At 38.3% G+C, this 17,459-nt stretch overlaps 1 protein-coding gene across 2 annotated transcripts in view; it reads left to right on the forward strand.

Moving 5' to 3' along the window:
• Positions 1–2,739: 2,739 nt before the first annotated feature.
• eml6 (EMAP like 6) overlaps positions 2,740–17,459 on the forward strand; it is a 57,864-nt gene continuing 43,144 nt past the window's right edge. Inside the window, exons 1-2 of one of the 2 annotated variants that reach the window (XM_058401415.1) lie at positions 2,740–3,389; positions 3,558–3,831. In XM_058401415.1, the coding sequence (XP_058257398.1) occupies positions 3,635–3,831 (197 nt within the window). In that variant the 5' untranslated portion in view covers positions 2,740–3,389; positions 3,558–3,634. The remainder of the gene's footprint in view (positions 3,390–3,557; positions 3,832–17,459) is intronic. The other variant, XM_058401416.1, reaches the window with a different exon arrangement.

Genomic DNA, 17,459 nt, shown 5'->3' on the forward strand with positions numbered 1-17,459 from the left:
GAAAGGTTGAGGAAAGACATCCAGAAATTCATTCAGAAGTATATAACTAGGCATGTAGCACCTATCTTAGTGTGATTCTCTAGTGAAAGTTTTAGTTAAACTCGTTAAAAATGAACTGGTACAATACTGTTCCGTTTCCGCTTATGGGGCATTATCAATCAGTGTAAACTAATGAATTATTTTATCACAGCAAGTCTGATATGCACCAGCCAGGCATAACATTAACATTATCAGAACCAGCATTAACTTCTTCAGCAATTTGAGCAACAGTAGCTCGTCTGTTGGATCGGATCACACGGGCCAGCCTTTGCTCCCTATGTGTATCATTGAGCCTTGACCACCCATAACCCTGTGAACCACTGTTCCTTCCTTGGACCACTTTTGATAGATACTGACCACTGCAGACCGGGAACACCCCACAAGAGCTGCAGTTTTGGAGATGCTCTGATCCAGTGGTCTAGCCATCACAATTTGACCCTTCATCAAACTCGCTCAAATCCTTACGCTTGTCCATTTTTCCTGCTTCTAACATCAACTTTGAGGACAAAATGTTCACTTGCTGCCTAATATATCCCACCCACTAACAGGTGCCATGATGAGGAGATACTCAGTGATATTCACTTCAACTGTAAGTGCTCAGAATGTTATGGCCTGATCATGGGCGGTCAAGGCTGATTGATGCACATGGGGACTGAAGGCTGGTCCGTGTGATCCGATCCAACAGACGAGCTACTGATAGTTCTGATAGAAAGGTGTCAGAATACACAGGGCATGAAGGGTCAGGGCTGATTTGGCAGCAAAAGGGGGACCAACACAATATTAGGCAGGTGGTCATAATGTTATGCCTGATCTGTGTATATCAAGAGGTCAGCGTTAATTAAACATTAGTTAAATTTAATGTTAAACCATTTTTGCATGAAATCAACTTAGGAGACATTTTCAATCAGTATAAAGAAGCGAATTATTTTGTGGCTGTAAGTTTGATATAAAATGAGTCAGGACTCTGTTAGCTTTAAGTGTGAGACGTGTGTTTTTACCTCTGTTGGATAACCTTACACAGAATTTTAGTAGCTGGAAATAACACCTTCACATTTTAGATGCTTATGTACAAGCATTCGGAGCATCTCAGAGAGCAGAAATGCCTGTGAATAACTTAAAATTCTTAAAGCCCTAAAAAAGTACTACTTTTATATGAGGCAATAATCACTACTGTGGAACATGGACACAACAAAACAGGCACAAATTCCTTTTTTTGGCCTCTGGGAAAAAGAGTGAAAGGCCATGAAGGACACGTGTCTCAGTCGTGTTCACACACAGTGTGTTCCTGATTGCTGTATGAGGTGTAGAGATCACATACGTGGCACGATAATGAGTTGATGAGGTTCTGTTTTTTCTCAGTTAGAGGAAAAACACCATCTGGAAGCTCCATATGTCTGGGATTATAGGACAGAGCGGGACCTCACAAGCCCTTTTCTTATCTCTAAAGAATATCACCTGAGGAATATGCACACACACACACACACACACACACATCTCTGTATCACAATTATACAATATGTATCACAGTATTACAGTTGTAACGTGATGTAAAAATAAATCATTTATAATGAGATTCAATAAAGAGAACCATGTGTATATCAGCCCTAATATGTCATTTATGGTAGTTCATTACATGAAGCAAAAGTTTGCACACCCTTAAGACACAACTAAGAAATGCGCAAGAAAATGATAATACAAGAAAACCAGTTCAAACCATTTTTTAAAATTTGTTTTATTATTATTATTATTATTATTATTATTATTATTATTATTATTTCATTTGTTTTATTTATTTATTTATTTTTGTTTTTCCATTTCAGCATCTTAGTTATTACTTGCGAATGATTGTATTTCTATTGTTTTTGCACAGATTCTAGGGTGTATTTTTTAATATTTTATATTGTTATCTTTCTTTATTATTCTTTCTATCATTTATTTCATTGTTTGATTTGCCTATTACTTTTTTTTTTTACTCCCTTCACACCGTGGGCTGCATTTTAACACTTTCATACATAATCTAATGCACGTATCACATGTTTAGTATTTATTAAACAATTGCAAAATACAAAATAAAATAAAATAACATTTTATGTAAATATCTAGAGTGGAAAATTTATATATTTTCTGCCCTTTTTTAAAAACAAAAACATAACATTATTCATGACATTTACTTTATATATATACAGTTTAGAGCTAAATGAATGCTAAATAAATAAATAAAGGAAAATATTACTAACATCTGTAATAGTAATAATAATAGTAAGAAGAATATAAAGATTAATAAGAAGAAGAAGGAGAAGTAGGAATGAATGAATGTTTTCATAAAGCTAAATGCACCTGAAGGTTAAACAGGGGTTAATAAAATGGTTTCCCCCGATTAAAGGAAACGCCCTCTCTCACACAGCTTATAGCGTCATATCCTCATATTTTGTCTCTTCATGGCAATATTATTTTTTGCCTTAATTACAAAAAGAAAAAGCTGTACTATTCTGAAGGCTACATTTGGCGATGTCTCAAACGGAGCCTGTGCTTTTATCTCACGCGCACCTTCAGCACCTCGGACAGGGCGAGACGCCGCCGGTACTTGTAGTCCTCTGTCGTGCGCGCGCTTCTCATTCCCACTCCAATAAGGACTCCAACACCCATGATGCTGTGCGCGGTGCGACTCGTCAGCGTGATGGGGAACGGGGCCGCGAGGCGTCGTAGTAACCGAGAGCACTCGGGAACTCCAAACCGGAGACCGTATTCCTGAACACGGCTACGCGAAAGCTCGTGCGTAAGGCAGAGTTCAGTCACTAACCGCTGCGCTGAGGTCGCTTTTTTTTAGAAGAAGAAGGGATTATCCACAGAAAACAGGTCGGTTTGTCAGATGGGCTCGTGAATGAAAATTAAAGACGCTTTTTCTTTCGTGGATGTTGGACGGTTCGGTTGGAGCGCGCGGCGATGCGGGACGGTGGAAGGAGAAAAAACGAGCATCTGGTCGGGGAGCGGCGATCCGGAAGCTGTGCATTAACCGCGCCGTAGATCTGATGTGAATCTGTAGGTGAATAATTTAATCTCACTGTCTGATCACGTCTGATCAGAATCTCTAGGCTGTAACACTTCCTGCTGAGTTGTGGATCAATCCCGACATTTAATCCCACGCGTCAGGGAGACGTTTATCTTCCTAATATTCATATTAGCACTACGGGATTTTTTACTGTTTGTGATTTCAGGCTTTATCTCTAATGTCAGTCTGTTCATACAAAATCAAAGTGCTCGTTTTTATCCTGCTGTGATTTCTGAAACCAAATATCTCCAAGACGCCGCTCCTCCATAGGCTACACGCCCCCCTACATTTTAGATTCCAGGTACACACACACACACACACACACACACACTTAAATCTATATCTATATGTATGTCTGTATGTCTGTATGTATGTATCTATCTATACATATATATATATATATATATATATATATATATATATATATATATATATATATATATATATTGGATGTTGTACAACCTTCCAGGCATTAAGGAGAACGAGGATTTGATATTCTGATGCTGCCCGTGTGAGCCAGACGGTGGCGCTGAAGAGGGCGCGAACATGGCCGATAAGACCGCGCCCCGCTGCCAGCTCCGGCTCGAATGGGTTCATGGCTACCGGGGCCACCAGTGCCGCAACAACCTCTACTACACGGCGGGGAAGGAGATCGTGTATTTCGTGGCCGGGGTCGGCGTGGTGTACAACACCAGGGAGCACACGCAGAAGTTCTACCTGGGACACAATGATGACATCATTAGGTAAGGACACAAGTTAAAGTGCAGAAACATTCACTCATCTATCTTCAGTAGCTTCTTCATTACGGTCAAGTTTTTACTGCATGACACCAGGCACAAAGTGGGGTTCATCACATTTAGTGAACCAGAATGTTTTTGAGAACCCAAATGAAACCCGTGCCAGCACAATGAGAGTACGGTACAAAGGCTGTAAGATAAAATAAAACCTGGAGCTCTTCAAGGGTTCAAGGGGCACACAGACAGCCTCGTGGTGTTTAGTATCATGTCCTCATCATGATGTCTGGTTTTCTCTTTCTTCCCATTCTCATTAGCTACTCTAAATTACCCCTAGGTGTAAATGTGTGTGTGTTTCATTCAGAGTGTAATCCCACAACACTCCTAGTATTCCCCGGATAAGCTCTGGATCCACCAATAAAGATAAAGCTCTTACTGAACATGAATGAATGCAAAACAAATAGATAAGATCAGCAAAGGTGACGCAGCATGTGTTGGTAGCATTTAGCATCTTTTCATTCAAGATAATTCGGTTTGCCCTGAACAAATAATGACGTGATGAGATCAGGATAAAAACCGAGCAGGAAATAACGACATTCACCTCTAGATGAACTTGAGCTACTAAAAGTGCTGGCAACGGAGCTCATGCAGGATGTCCAATCTGGTCCATTGTGAAGGAAATTCATCAAATCGAAGCACTGTATACAAAATGAAGCCACAGGCACTGCATCTCTCTCACATTTCTCTCCTTTCACACGTTTGTACTTCACTTCCTTCCTCTTTTTCTGAAGGAACATGGATATTTTTGAATGAACATAAACGTATTTACCAGCTTAGGTCAGTTTTGAGGGTGCAGCCGGCTGAGAAAGCTTTTCTCGTGTAAGCATTCGTGTTTATTCCCACCCTCAGTAACTAATTCTGTGGAAAAGTACTTTCCCAAATGAAAAAGGAATCAGATCTTATTAACACACCATCCATGAGAAGTTAGCACCAAGTTAGCTTTTAGAAGCAAGTAAAAAGTAAATCACATAAGGACATACTGTTATAGGAAAATAATCAATGATGGGTATGTAATAAAGCAGAGGAACTGACAGATTTAGCAGGATCTAAAGCAAGATGGGAAAGTAGTAGCTTAGTGGTGAAGGTGTTGGATTACTGATTGAAAGGTTATCAGTTTGAATCCCAGGTCCACCAATCTATCACTGCTGGGCCCCTGAGCAAGGCCCTTACCCCTCAATTGTGCAGTTGTATAAAATTAGATAAATTATAAGTTGCTCTAGATAAGGGTGTCTAACAAATGTAAATGAGTTTGTTTATTCTGGGGTAGTTTAGTGGTTATAGTGTTGGACGACTGATTAGAAGGTTGTGAGTTCAAATGTGGGGTAGACCAAACATCCACCCTTGGGCCCTTGAGTAAGGCCCTAAACCCTAAATTGCTCAGTTGTATAAAATGAGATAAAAAATGTAAGTTGCTCTGGTTAAGGGTGTCTGCCAAATGCTGTAAATGTAGGATCTACTTTAAAATATTCTTTGGACACCAAGAATTTGGAATTAAATCTAAGCAGATTCTAGAAAAATGACTATGGCAAAAAAAAATGGAGAGTCTAAATGTGTGTGTGCATGTGTGTGTGCATGTGTGTGTGTGTGTGTGCGCGTGTGTGTGTGTGTGTGTGTGTGTGCGTGTGTGTTTAAAGATGTAATTGAGCTGAAAAGTTTCCTGAAACCTGGCAACCCTGGTTACTGTTACAGCCAAAAGGTTTGTTTTCCAGTAAGAGCACAGAAGTAAGAAGTGTTTCATTCCTCTTACACCACTTCTAGCTGAGTGCTAGCGCACTACACTAATTGGTTGGAAACACAACCCTGTTGCCAAACCATCCCAAATAGCTTAATATTTATCCAGCGTCAGTGTGGCACTAATATCACACACCTTGGCTAGTTTAGATTTTAAACACTGAACAAAACAGAAGAAGGTAGATAGATAGATAGATAGATAGATAGATAGATAGATAGATAGATAGATAGATAGATAGATAGATAGATAGATAGATAGATAGATAGATAGATAGATAGATAGTGATTCATTGTTATTATTATTATTATATACATAATTAGACAAGAAAATATAGCAAATTCATTCCAGTGGCCAAGGACAGAACCCCAGGTTTCCACATAGAGCCATGTTTTGAGAAAATGTTCCATTGGCCAAGTACAGACCTCCAGGGTTCTACATACAACTATTTTTTTAAGTACAGAGCCCTAGGGTTCCAAAAAGAACCTTTTTTTTTTTTTTTAGAAAAGGTTCCATAGGCCCTATACAGACCTCCAGGTTTCTACATACATGCATTTTTAAAGAAAAGATTCTATTGGCAAAGTACAAAACTCAGGGGTTCTACATAGAACTATTTTTTGGGAAAAGATTCTACTGGTCAAATACAGAACCCCAGGGTTCTACATAAAACCTTTATTTTATTTTTTATTTTTTTTGAGAAAAGGTTCCATAGGCCAAGTACAGACTTCCAGGTATCTATCTACAGCAATTTTTTTAGAATAGGTTCTATTTACCAAGTACCAAGTACAGAACCCCACTGTACTTTATAGGACCCTTGAAAACCTTTCGAAAACAGCAACCAAAATGAGTAATACAGCACAAACCATTACTGTTGTAGAGGACTTACTATTTCATTCATTAACAATGTTAGCTAGGCTTGCTGGGTTAAGACACAGATATATGGATGAAACAAATGGCCATGTCCTTGTCAGGGCTTAAGTGGTTGTTGATTGGAAGATCAGGGTTTAAGCCTCAGCACTACCAAACCACAGTTGGGCCCCTGAGCAAGGCCCTCGACCCCCCAACCCATCATGCTCCAGGGGCACTGCATCATGCTCTGACCCCAACTCTCTTAAAGGATGGGATATGTGAAAAAAGAATTTAAGTGTGTAGTAATGTATATGTGACAAATAAAGACTACTTAACTTGGCCAATAGCCTTAGTGATAGCTTAATCAAGTGTCAATTTTGAACTGTGTTAACAAATTCTAGTCCATAGAATATTAATAGTCCATTTTAAAGGTTTTTTTAAAAATACTAACAGATTATTAAAAGCCTCCTGCTAGTCCAGTTTCAGGATCTCACACTCTCATTGCCGTGACCTGGGTACGATTCCCAGGCAGGGAGCTAACCCAGCCACTGAAGAGTTCACTTTCAAGAGTTCAAGTCCGGATAAAAAATTAGAGGGTTGGGTCAGGAAGAGCATCTGGTGTAAAACCAGTGCCATGTCAAATGATCTGCTGTTGCAACCCTGAACAGCCAAAAGGACAATAACTAACATTATAAAAAAATGCTCAATATGACACATACTGAGTAAAAATGTTCTACGCAAATATTGTTGTGTCCATTTCCATCTGTGTCTTCTGACCTCTCCTGAAAAAGCTGCCCGGGACGCACAATCCCTCTCGTCTCCTCAGACACCATGAGTGCAGTGATGCTCTGTGAGTTTAGGTATTTATGGATATTTAAATTACCCTCAGCAGGCAAAAAATGGAGAGATATTTATAGGAATTCATCAGTCATTTAATACACACTGGACACATGCACAAACACACACACGTGCCTGTGTATCGTCAGTCTCAGGAGAGCGTATTGTATTAACCCAGTTTATCCTGTAGCTGGCGGCGAGGTGAGCTTTAAAAAGACCCCATTAAAAGTTGTGTAGATGACTAATGCCTGTTGCTCGGTGCGCGACAAATGGAGAGATATCTCTCATTTATACTGAAGATGAGATTCGGTTCATTCTTTAACTCATAACCTTGATAAATTTGTCTTTTTTTAAAAAAAAAAAATACCATCAAAACTCCTTCTTTAACACAGATCCTGTTAACTCTTCTACATTCAGAGCAATCACTCAAACGTGTCAGACACTTCAGTCTGTTTCTTCCTCACGTCCTCTCAGGGAGTTTTTCCTCACCATCACTGACCTTTGGCTTGCTCAATAGGGATAAATATAAATGTTCATTTTAACCTTTAGCATTTTTACACTGAATTTTAGTTCAATTATTTAATTATCAATTTTAGTTCCATTATTAAAAGCAGTATACAAATAAAATTTTATTGTATTGAACTGAACATTCCATTCATTTATATTTTTACAGTTCCCACCTACGCACACACAAACACACACACATGGTACGCATACGTACCAACATCCCCAAGCATGACGAATTCTAGAAATTTTTAAAGCAAATGTAATTTAAAAATTATTATTATTATTATTATTATTATTATTTTACACAAATAAGTTAAATAAAAAAAATTTAACAGATGGCAATAATAATAATAATAATAATAATAATTATTATTTTTATTTTACTTTTAATTTTTATTATTTATTATTACTTATTATTAAATATAATAATAATAATAATAATAATAATAATAATAATAATAATAATAATAATAATAATAATAATAATAATAATTATTATTATTATTATTATTATTATTATCCTCTGTTAACTTTCTTTCTTATATTTAATTTATTTGTATTATAATTATATTTTAATATTTTTATTACAATTATATCAAATATATTCTACTTACAGATGTGAAAAAAACCTCTCTCTCATCATGTTTTAATTTTATTATAATTGAATAAATTCCCATCACACTGATATTATCACAGCTGAGAGTGTTGTTCATCACCAAGCAACATGGAATAAAATGCTCTTAAACATGATGAATTCACTGCACCTCCATGTCCTTGAACGGCTTAGTTCTAAAAAAAAAAAAAGGGCCACAAAAACAACATCCAGTATTCAATAATTGATTTCCTTTATTATTAATATTATTCCCCAAATACTATTCGTCTGCCATGCAGCCAAGTCGGAAACAGTTGCTAAGAAACAAAACAGACAAAGATTATTCTCTAGACAGAACTGGTCTAAAACCCGGCGTGTGTGTGTGTGTGTGTGTATATGTATGTAAATGTCATGGATTTTATGGCAACTAATGAAAACTATAGTTTGTTAGAACTGAAAGCTTTGGAATTAATGTAAAAACAGCATTGTTATAAAAATAAGAGAGATTCAGTGCCCAAGTGGTTTCCATAGTACAGCCCTTGCTAAACATTAAACAAATAAACTAATAAATAAATAAATAAATATTTAATTTTTTAAATATTTAAATAAACAGAAAATGTATAAATAAATAAATAAATAAGTTACTATATAGAACCCAAAAAGCAAAGCAAAATCCAAAGCAGAAGCCAATTTCAAGGAAGAACAACCATGATTGTCTACTGATTAGTGAATTATTATTAATTGTTATATAAAACCAAAAAACAGGTTCCATCCATCACATTTAATGATTCTTGTGCAAGAACCCTTTAAGGCCTATGCAGAACCGTACTACACTGGGGTTAGAAAAGGCTGTGAGCCGGGTAAAAGCTGCTGCTATTAATAAAAAATAAAAGCTGCTGATATTCAGAAGTTGCTGGTATTAATAATAGAACTTTTTTCTCCTAAGATGATTATTATTATATATGAGAGTAAACAATGAGGATTCTATTTTCTTTTTCTGGGGAAAAGTTTTAAAGTTCCATGCAGACCCCATCCTGGTTGCACCTGAATCATTCAAAAGTTTGCTTAAAGATATAACAGTAAAAGACAAGGATGACTTTTCAAAAGAAAAGAAAACAATGCATGTAGAACCTCACAACCCCCCGAATCTAGAACCCTTGACTATCAAAAGAACCCTTAAGGAAATTTTATTTTCTAAGGGTAAGAAAATGAGAGATGTGCTGAAAAACGAATTTATAGAATTTGAAACTCTACAACAGATGATTTGTTCTCTCTTATAGAGAACGTTCTAAGTAGAACTCATTTAGGAAGCTAGAACCCTGCCCCAGAATGTTTAGAAAGGTTCTATGTTTAGAAGGCTCGATGGAGAGAGAGAGAGAGAGAGAGAGAGAGAGAGAAAGAAAAATGGGTTGTGATAGAACTTTTCTGAAAAGGTACCAAGTAGAATTACTTAATCACCCAGAGCTAGAACCCTTGAAAAAACTTTTTTAAACATTTTTTTATAATGATCAGTAAACGAGGCTTAGCAGTGAGATAAGTTCTGCCTTTAACTATCCAAAGAACCGTTCAGGAATCCTCTTTGTAAGAAGATATACACTGTAGGATGCACACTGAAGTATGGTTCTGGGTGCTACTTTTAACTATACCAAAAAACATTTAGGAACCATTAAATAAGAAGATATACACCATATGCTGGATGCACTGTGTGATACGGTTCTACATTTAACTATCTAAAGAACCGTCCAGGAACCCTTTTATAATAAGGCACACACCATATATATGATGCATTGTGTGGTACAGTTCTGAGTTCCACCCTTAACTATCCAAACAACCATTTATGGAAACATTTATGAGAAGATATACACCATATACTGGATGGACAATGTGGTATGGTTCTGAGTTCCACCCTTAACTATCTAAAGAACCATCCAGGAACCCTCTTATACGAAGATATACACCATATATACTGTATGATGCACTGTGTGGTACTGTTCCGAGTTCCGAGTTCTTTAACTATCCAAAGAACTGTTCAGGAACCCTCTTTGTAAGAAGGTATACACTGTAGGATGCACACTGCAGTACAGTTCTGGGTTCTACCTTTAACTATAAAAAAAGTTCAAGAACCATTTTCTAAGAAGATATACACACAATTGGATGCAGGTACAGTTCTGAGTTCCACCTTTACTCATCCAAAAAAACATTCAGGAACTCTTTTCTAAGAAAAAATATAACATATACTGGATGCATGATGTGCTGTGGTTCTGGGTTCTAGCATCAAATATCAAAACAACCATTCAGGAACCCTTTTATGAGAAGATATACACCATATATAAGATGCATGGTGTGATACGGTTCCGAGTTCTACCTTCAACTATCCAAAGAACCATCCAGGAACCATTTCTATAATAAGGTACACACCATATATATGATGCAATGTGTGGTACAGTTCTGAGTAGCCTTTAACTATCCAAAGAACCGTTTAGGAAGCATCTATGAGAAGATAAACACCATATACTGGTTGGACGATGTGGTATGATGAGTTTCACCCTTAACTATCTAAAGAACCATCCAGGAACCCTCTTCGTAGGATGCATACTGCCGTACGGTTGTGGCTTTAACTATCCAAAAAACATTTAGGAACATATATATGATGTATGGTGTTGTACAGTTCTGGGTTCTTAAAGCAGAAGGAGAAGTTGTTGGGGTCAAACCGTAAGACTTCATTTTAAATCACAAGTACAAGCAGGTCCGTGATTTAGGAAACCAAATCTGAAACCTGTAAGATAATCCACGGCTCTCTGAATGCCATCAGGGGGAACGACCGGGGTCCGCTTTCCTTTCTAACCACAGACATGAGACACGAGCTTCACCTTTACAACTGACCTCCAACCTCCAGACACCGGAGCAGGCCTTGTGTCGCTTCTTCTGTATGTTTCTAATCCACAGTTCTGAATGATCGAGTTTAAAGCCATTACGGAGTTTAAAGCCTGTTATCCAGCCTGGACTCGTATGAACACCGCTGAGAGCTCATTAGCACCAGAACATCACAGGCCTCCTGGTGGAGATGTATGCAAGAGGAAATGACCCGATGAATAATTCATATTTCAGCACTCCACACTATTCGTCTTTGTTTTTTTTGTTGTTGTTTTTTTTATCTCTAAGCAGGATAAACACATCACAAATGCAAACCCAGACACTTTTTTGTAATATAATAAAACAGAAGATCAAAACAATTAGCCAAAACAGGCCATGAATTATTAATTTTTTTTAGGGCACAGATAGCTAGTTTATTATATTTAGTGAAAAGGGATTCCTTTAGCAGCTGTCAGCTCACTTTATATTATTCTTTTCACCATGGAATGTAAACATATGGGCGTTTCTCACAGTGAGTGGGAAACACCGTCGCCTAGGGATCAGATATCAGATACCATTTGTTGTCATTTGGCAAAAAGGTGTCTGTATCAGGTAGTTACATGATGGGAAACAAGCTGAAGAGAGATTTACATGGCTAAATAAAGTTCATACTGTAAGCCACTAAAACTTGCTAACATAAATAGCGTCAGAGGATCATAAAGAAATGGAGATCGTGAAGCGTTCATATTTATCTGGAGTGGAAAAAACAATAAATGAAAGATGTGGAGAAACAGACATAAAAGACAGTTATGAAATTCATTCTGACTAATTGGATGTATTAATATCGTCCGCTTTCTTTCTTGCCCTGGTGCAAATAACCGAAATGGAAAATGCTTCACTAGCTAGCTAGTTATTAGCTAGAGTGAGAAGTGTTAGGATAACACACACTGTTGCTACAAAAAAGTTGCTAGCTTTTAACTATTAGTGACAGTATAGCAACCTGTTAAATCATCCAAAATGATGGGTAGGTCCTAAATCCACAGGGTGTGTCCTAAATGCACAGGATGTGTCCTAAATGCACAGGGTGTGTCCTAAATGCATAGTTTATTTTTTAAATGCACAGGGTGTGTCCTAAATGCATAGGGTGTGTCCTAAATGCACAGGGTGTGTCCTAAATGCACAGGGTGTGTCCTAAATGCATAGGGTGTGTCCTAAATGCACAGGGTGTGTCCTAAATGCACAGGGTGTGTCCTAAATGCATAGTTTATTTTTTAAATGCACAGGGTGTGTCCTAAATGCACAGGGTGTGTCCTAAATGCATAGTTTATTTTTTAAATGCACAGGGTGTGTCCTAAATGCACAGGGTGTGTCCTAAATGCATAGTTTATTTTTTAAATGCACAGGGTGTGTCCTAAATGCACAGGGTGTGTCCTAAATGCATAGTTTATTTTTTAAATGCACAGGGTGTGTCCTAAATGCATAGGGTGTGTCTTAAATGCACAGGGTGTGTCCTAAATGCACAGGGTGTGTCCTAAATGCATAGATTATTTTTTAAATGCACAGGGTGTGTCCTAAATGCATAGGGTGTGTCTTAAATGCACAGGGTGGGTCCTAAATGCACAGGGTGTGTCCTAAATGCATAGGGTGTGTCTTAAATGCACACGATGTGTCCTAAATGCACAGGGTGGGTTCTAAATGCACACAGTGGGTTCTAAATGCATAGGGTGTGTTCTAAATGCATAGGGTTTGTCCTAAATCCATAGGGTGTGTTCTAAATTCATAGGGTGTGTCCTGAATGCATAGGGTGTGTACTAAATGCATACGGTGTCTCCTAAATTGATATGGTGGTGTGTCCTAAATGCATAGGGTGTGTTCTAAATGCATAGGGTGTGTTCTAAATTCATAGGGTGTGTCCTGAATGCATAGGGTGTATACTAAATGCATAGGGTCTCTCCTAAATTGATATGGTGGTGTGTCCTAAATGCATGGGGTGTGTCCTGAATGCATAGGGTGTGTACTAAATGCATACGGTGTCTCCTAAATTGATATGGGGGTGTGTCCTTAATGCACAGGGTGTGTTCTAAATGCATAGGGTGTGTTCTAAATGCATAGGATGTGTCCTAAATCCATAGGGTGTGTTCTAAATTCATAGGGTGTGTCCTGAATGCATAGGGTGTGTCCTAAATCCATAGGGTGTGTTCTAAATGCATAGGGGGTGTCCTAAATCCATAGGGGGTGTCCTAAATGCATAGGGTGTGTCCTAAATCCATAGGGTGTGTTCTAAATTCATAGGGTGTGTTCTGAATGCATAGGGTGTGTCCTAAATGCATAGGGTGTGTTCTAAATGCATAGGGTATGTTCTAAATGCATAGGGTGTTTTAAATGCATAGGGTGTGTCCTGAGTTCATAGGGTGTGTCCTAAACACCCAGGGTGTGTCCTAAATGCATGGGGTGTGTCCTAAATGCATGGGGTGTGTCCTAAATGCATGGGGTGTGTACTAAAGGCATAGTCATGCATATTCATGCATCCATTCTTGCATTTTAAATGCGCTGAACAGAGTGAAGATGTTTTCTGCCACCATCAGTGTAATGATCTGTGTATTTGGATGGATATCCTGTATCACTTCCTGTGAGCGGTTTGAGAACGGCTGGAAGACAGCGAGGCGTTTTTTTTTTCTGGCCAGATCTCTGCAGTTGTGCCGCGACGTGGAAATTCCCACTTCACTGCACAGAGCCTGGAGCTGTTTAAAAACAGAACACCGCTGCTTTCTCTCTTCTTCTTCTTCTCCTCCTCCTTCTTATCTCTCTCAGCCTCAGTTTTTCTTACATTCCTCTCTTTCTCTCTCTTCCTTTCTGTCCCATCTCCTGTTGTCAGACGTTCAGAGGTAGTTGCATGTTCACTGTGTTTAAGAGAAGATTTCCTAAGAACATTCCTCTTCTGTATTTTTACTTCTCAAGGAGACAGGTTTTATATATTTTGTTTCTCCATCTCTCTTTCTGGCTCTCTGACTCGCTCTCTCTCATTTTCTGTCTCCCTGCCTCTGTCTCTCTCTCTCTGTCTCTCTCTCTCTCTATTTCATCTTGTTATTTTTGTCTCCTTCTGCCTGTCACTCACATTTTCTCTCTCTCCATCACTTCCTGTCTGGTTCTCTATCTCTCACTTTGTCTTTCTCTCCATTTTCTCTCTCTCTCTCTGTCTGTCTGTTTCTATCTCCTTCTCTCTTTCTTTCATTCTCACTCTCTTTCCATCTTGTTTTCTTTGTCTCCTTCTGCCTCTTTGTCTCTTTTCATTTTCTTTTTCACAATCATCATTCTGTCTGGTTCTGTCTCTTGTACTCACTCTCTCTCTCTCTCTCTCTCTCTCTCTGTTCCTACGGTCTGGTGAGGATTATGGACTGGAGGGTGGTGTGGTGTGTATGCATATCTCTAAAGCACCTTAAGCCTAGAGCTACAGGGTCCATGGAACTGCCTACACACACACACACACACACACACACGCACACACACACAGTCTTTCTCTCACTCCCTTAATGTGGATGCATAAATATTCTGTGCATGTACATATAAACATCCTCACTAAATTTGCTGCACCGTGGCTCAGGCTGTGTGTGTGTGTTTATGTGTGCGTGTGTGTGTGTTTATATGTGTGTGTGTGTGTGTGGTGAAAGACTAGAACAGATGTGAACCACTAACAAGCGAAAGAACTTCAGAGGTTGCTGTGTCAAGACTTGGCATCGTGGCACATTGTTGTAATTTGATGTCCACACACACACACACACACACACACATACACACACACATTTCTACATGCTGAAGCAGTTGTCTTACATCTGTATTGACACAGCAACCCAGAGTTGTAGGCTTGGGTTTCAGAGTAGTGGGTACTGTGATCTGATTTCTACAAAACTCAGCACACACACACACACACACTCTCTCTCTCTCTCTCTCTCTTAGTTAAATTTAACTGAGCATTATTGACATGTAAAAAGGAGAATGCTTGTATATGGGCAAGGAATAAAACAAACAAAACAAAACAAATATAGTCTGTGTGTGTGTGTGTGTGTGTGTGTGCGTGCGCTTTGGCTTATTAGTTTAGCTTTGACTCGCTAATTTGTCCTGAACTGCTAGCTTAGCTTATGTCCACTATTTTGTTTTTGCGTAATAGTTTACTTTTACCTTTACTGCTGATTAGTTTGCTTTTGTTGTTAGTTTAGCTCTCACATGCTAGTTTGCTTTTGTTTGCTAGTTTAGCTGTTAGCCACTTGTTTTCATTTTCTTGCTAGTTTAGATTTTGCCCACTAGTTTGTATTCACTTGTTAGTGAGCTTCTGCTAGTTTAGCATCTACTCATTAGTTTACTTCGCTGGTTAGTTTACTTTTGTTTGTTGGTTTAGTTTTCACCTGCTAGTTTGTTTTCACCTGCTAGCTTAGTCTTTGCTCATTAGCTTTCTTTGGCGTTTAGTTTAGCATTTGCTCACTAGATAGCTTTCACGTGTTAGTTTGACTTCTTTTCTTAGTTTAGCTTTCGATCATTGGTTTGCTTTGGCTTGCTAGTTTAGCTTTCACTTCCAAGATTTCTTTCTCTTGCTTTTGCACAAAAGTCTGCCTAAACTTGATAGTTTGCTATCAGTTGTTAGCGTTCACTCACTAGTTTGTTTCTGCTTGTCAATTTTTCTTTGCTTGCTAGTTTACTCTTTCTTTCGGTGGCTAGTTTGCTTTAGCTTATTAGTTTAGCTTTGACACACTAATTTGCATAGATTGCTAGCTTAGCTTTTGCCCACTAGTTTGTTTTTGCTTATTTGTTCACTTTTTGCTGATTTAGTATCTGCTCATTTGCTTTTTTTGTTAGTTTAGCTTTCACACACTAGTTTGCTTTTGTCTTGCTAGTTTAGATTTTGCCCACTAGTTTTGATTCACTTGTTAGTGAGCTTCTGCTAGTTTAGCATCTACTCATTAGTTTACTTTTGCTTGTTGGTTTAGTTTTCACCTGCTAGTTTGTTTTCACTTGCTAGTTTAGTCTTTGCTCACTAGCATTCTTGGCTTTTAAGTTTAGCATATGCTCACTAGCATTTGTTCATGTGTTAGTTTGCCTTCTCTTCTTAGTTTAGATTTGAATCATTGGTTTGCTTTGGCTTGCTAGTTTAGCTTTTACTCAGTTTTGCTTCTGCTTGTTAATTTGCTTTGCTTGCTAGTTTACTGTTGCTTTCAATGGCTAGTTTGATTTGGCTTATTAGTTTAGCTTTGACTCACTAGTTTGCCTTAGATTGCTAGCTTAGCTTTTGCCTACTAGGTTGTTCTTGCTTGCTAGATTAGCTTTCATGTCCTACTTTAGCTTTTGGAGATTAGTTTGTAGCTTTTGCCTGTTTGCTACTCGGTGAATAGACATTAATGAGCCCTTTCTATCAGTCTGACTGATAACACACTTTGCAGTAGAGGAAAAAAACATGACTTCATCCACTTTATACAGTAAGACTAGCACTCTGGTTTTCTCTGGAGACAGAAAACATGCATCTGTTAGGTAGTAGCTAATTAGCACTGTTTGCTTATTAAAACATGTTGGAGAGATTTTGGCTAATGATGTGCATATTTCAGACAGTCAGAGTGCTGGTTTCTTCAGCGTGTTGAGGTTTGTTAGCGTTTGTGCTACGCTGTCCTTGAGCTTCCTGCGAGTCTCCGCAGCATGTCTCCATGGCAGAAAGGCTGTTATGTGGAGGTTGATAAAGCTTTCAGTGACTACCTCCACAGAGCTGCAGCATGATGAAAGGCTTTAATACAGAGCACTGTCAGGAAAAACCGAGAAGCTGCGTCTCAATCCACTGCGGTTCGCCTGCTGCAGCTTCCTGAATTGATAACATTGACAGCATTGTTTTTCTGTCTTTCTGCTGACTCACTGGGCTTTGTTTCCCTGCTTTTCTTTCTCTCTTATACGTTCTTCTCTCGCTCTAAATTTAATAAAAAAGTTTTCTTAAAGTCCAAGAAAAATCTTTATCAGGTGTTCACTCAAAGAGGACAAAGCACTATTAGCTTTCACTCAATAGGCTTTCTCTGGCTAGGTTAGCTTTCTTCAGATAGGATGTTTTTGTCCTCCAGTTTACTATTTAGCTTTCACTCAATAGCTTATTAGCCTAGGTTTCTGTAGGTTAGCTGTTACGTTTAACTGCTAGTGGGGACATGCTGGCTCAAGCGGTTAAGGTTCTGGGTTGTTGAGTGG

The sequence above is a fragment of the Hemibagrus wyckioides genome, linkage group LG10 (genome assembly GCF_019097595.1).
Source record: "Hemibagrus wyckioides isolate EC202008001 linkage group LG10, SWU_Hwy_1.0, whole genome shotgun sequence".
Lineage (NCBI taxonomy): Eukaryota > Metazoa > Chordata > Actinopteri > Siluriformes > Bagridae > Hemibagrus > Hemibagrus wyckioides.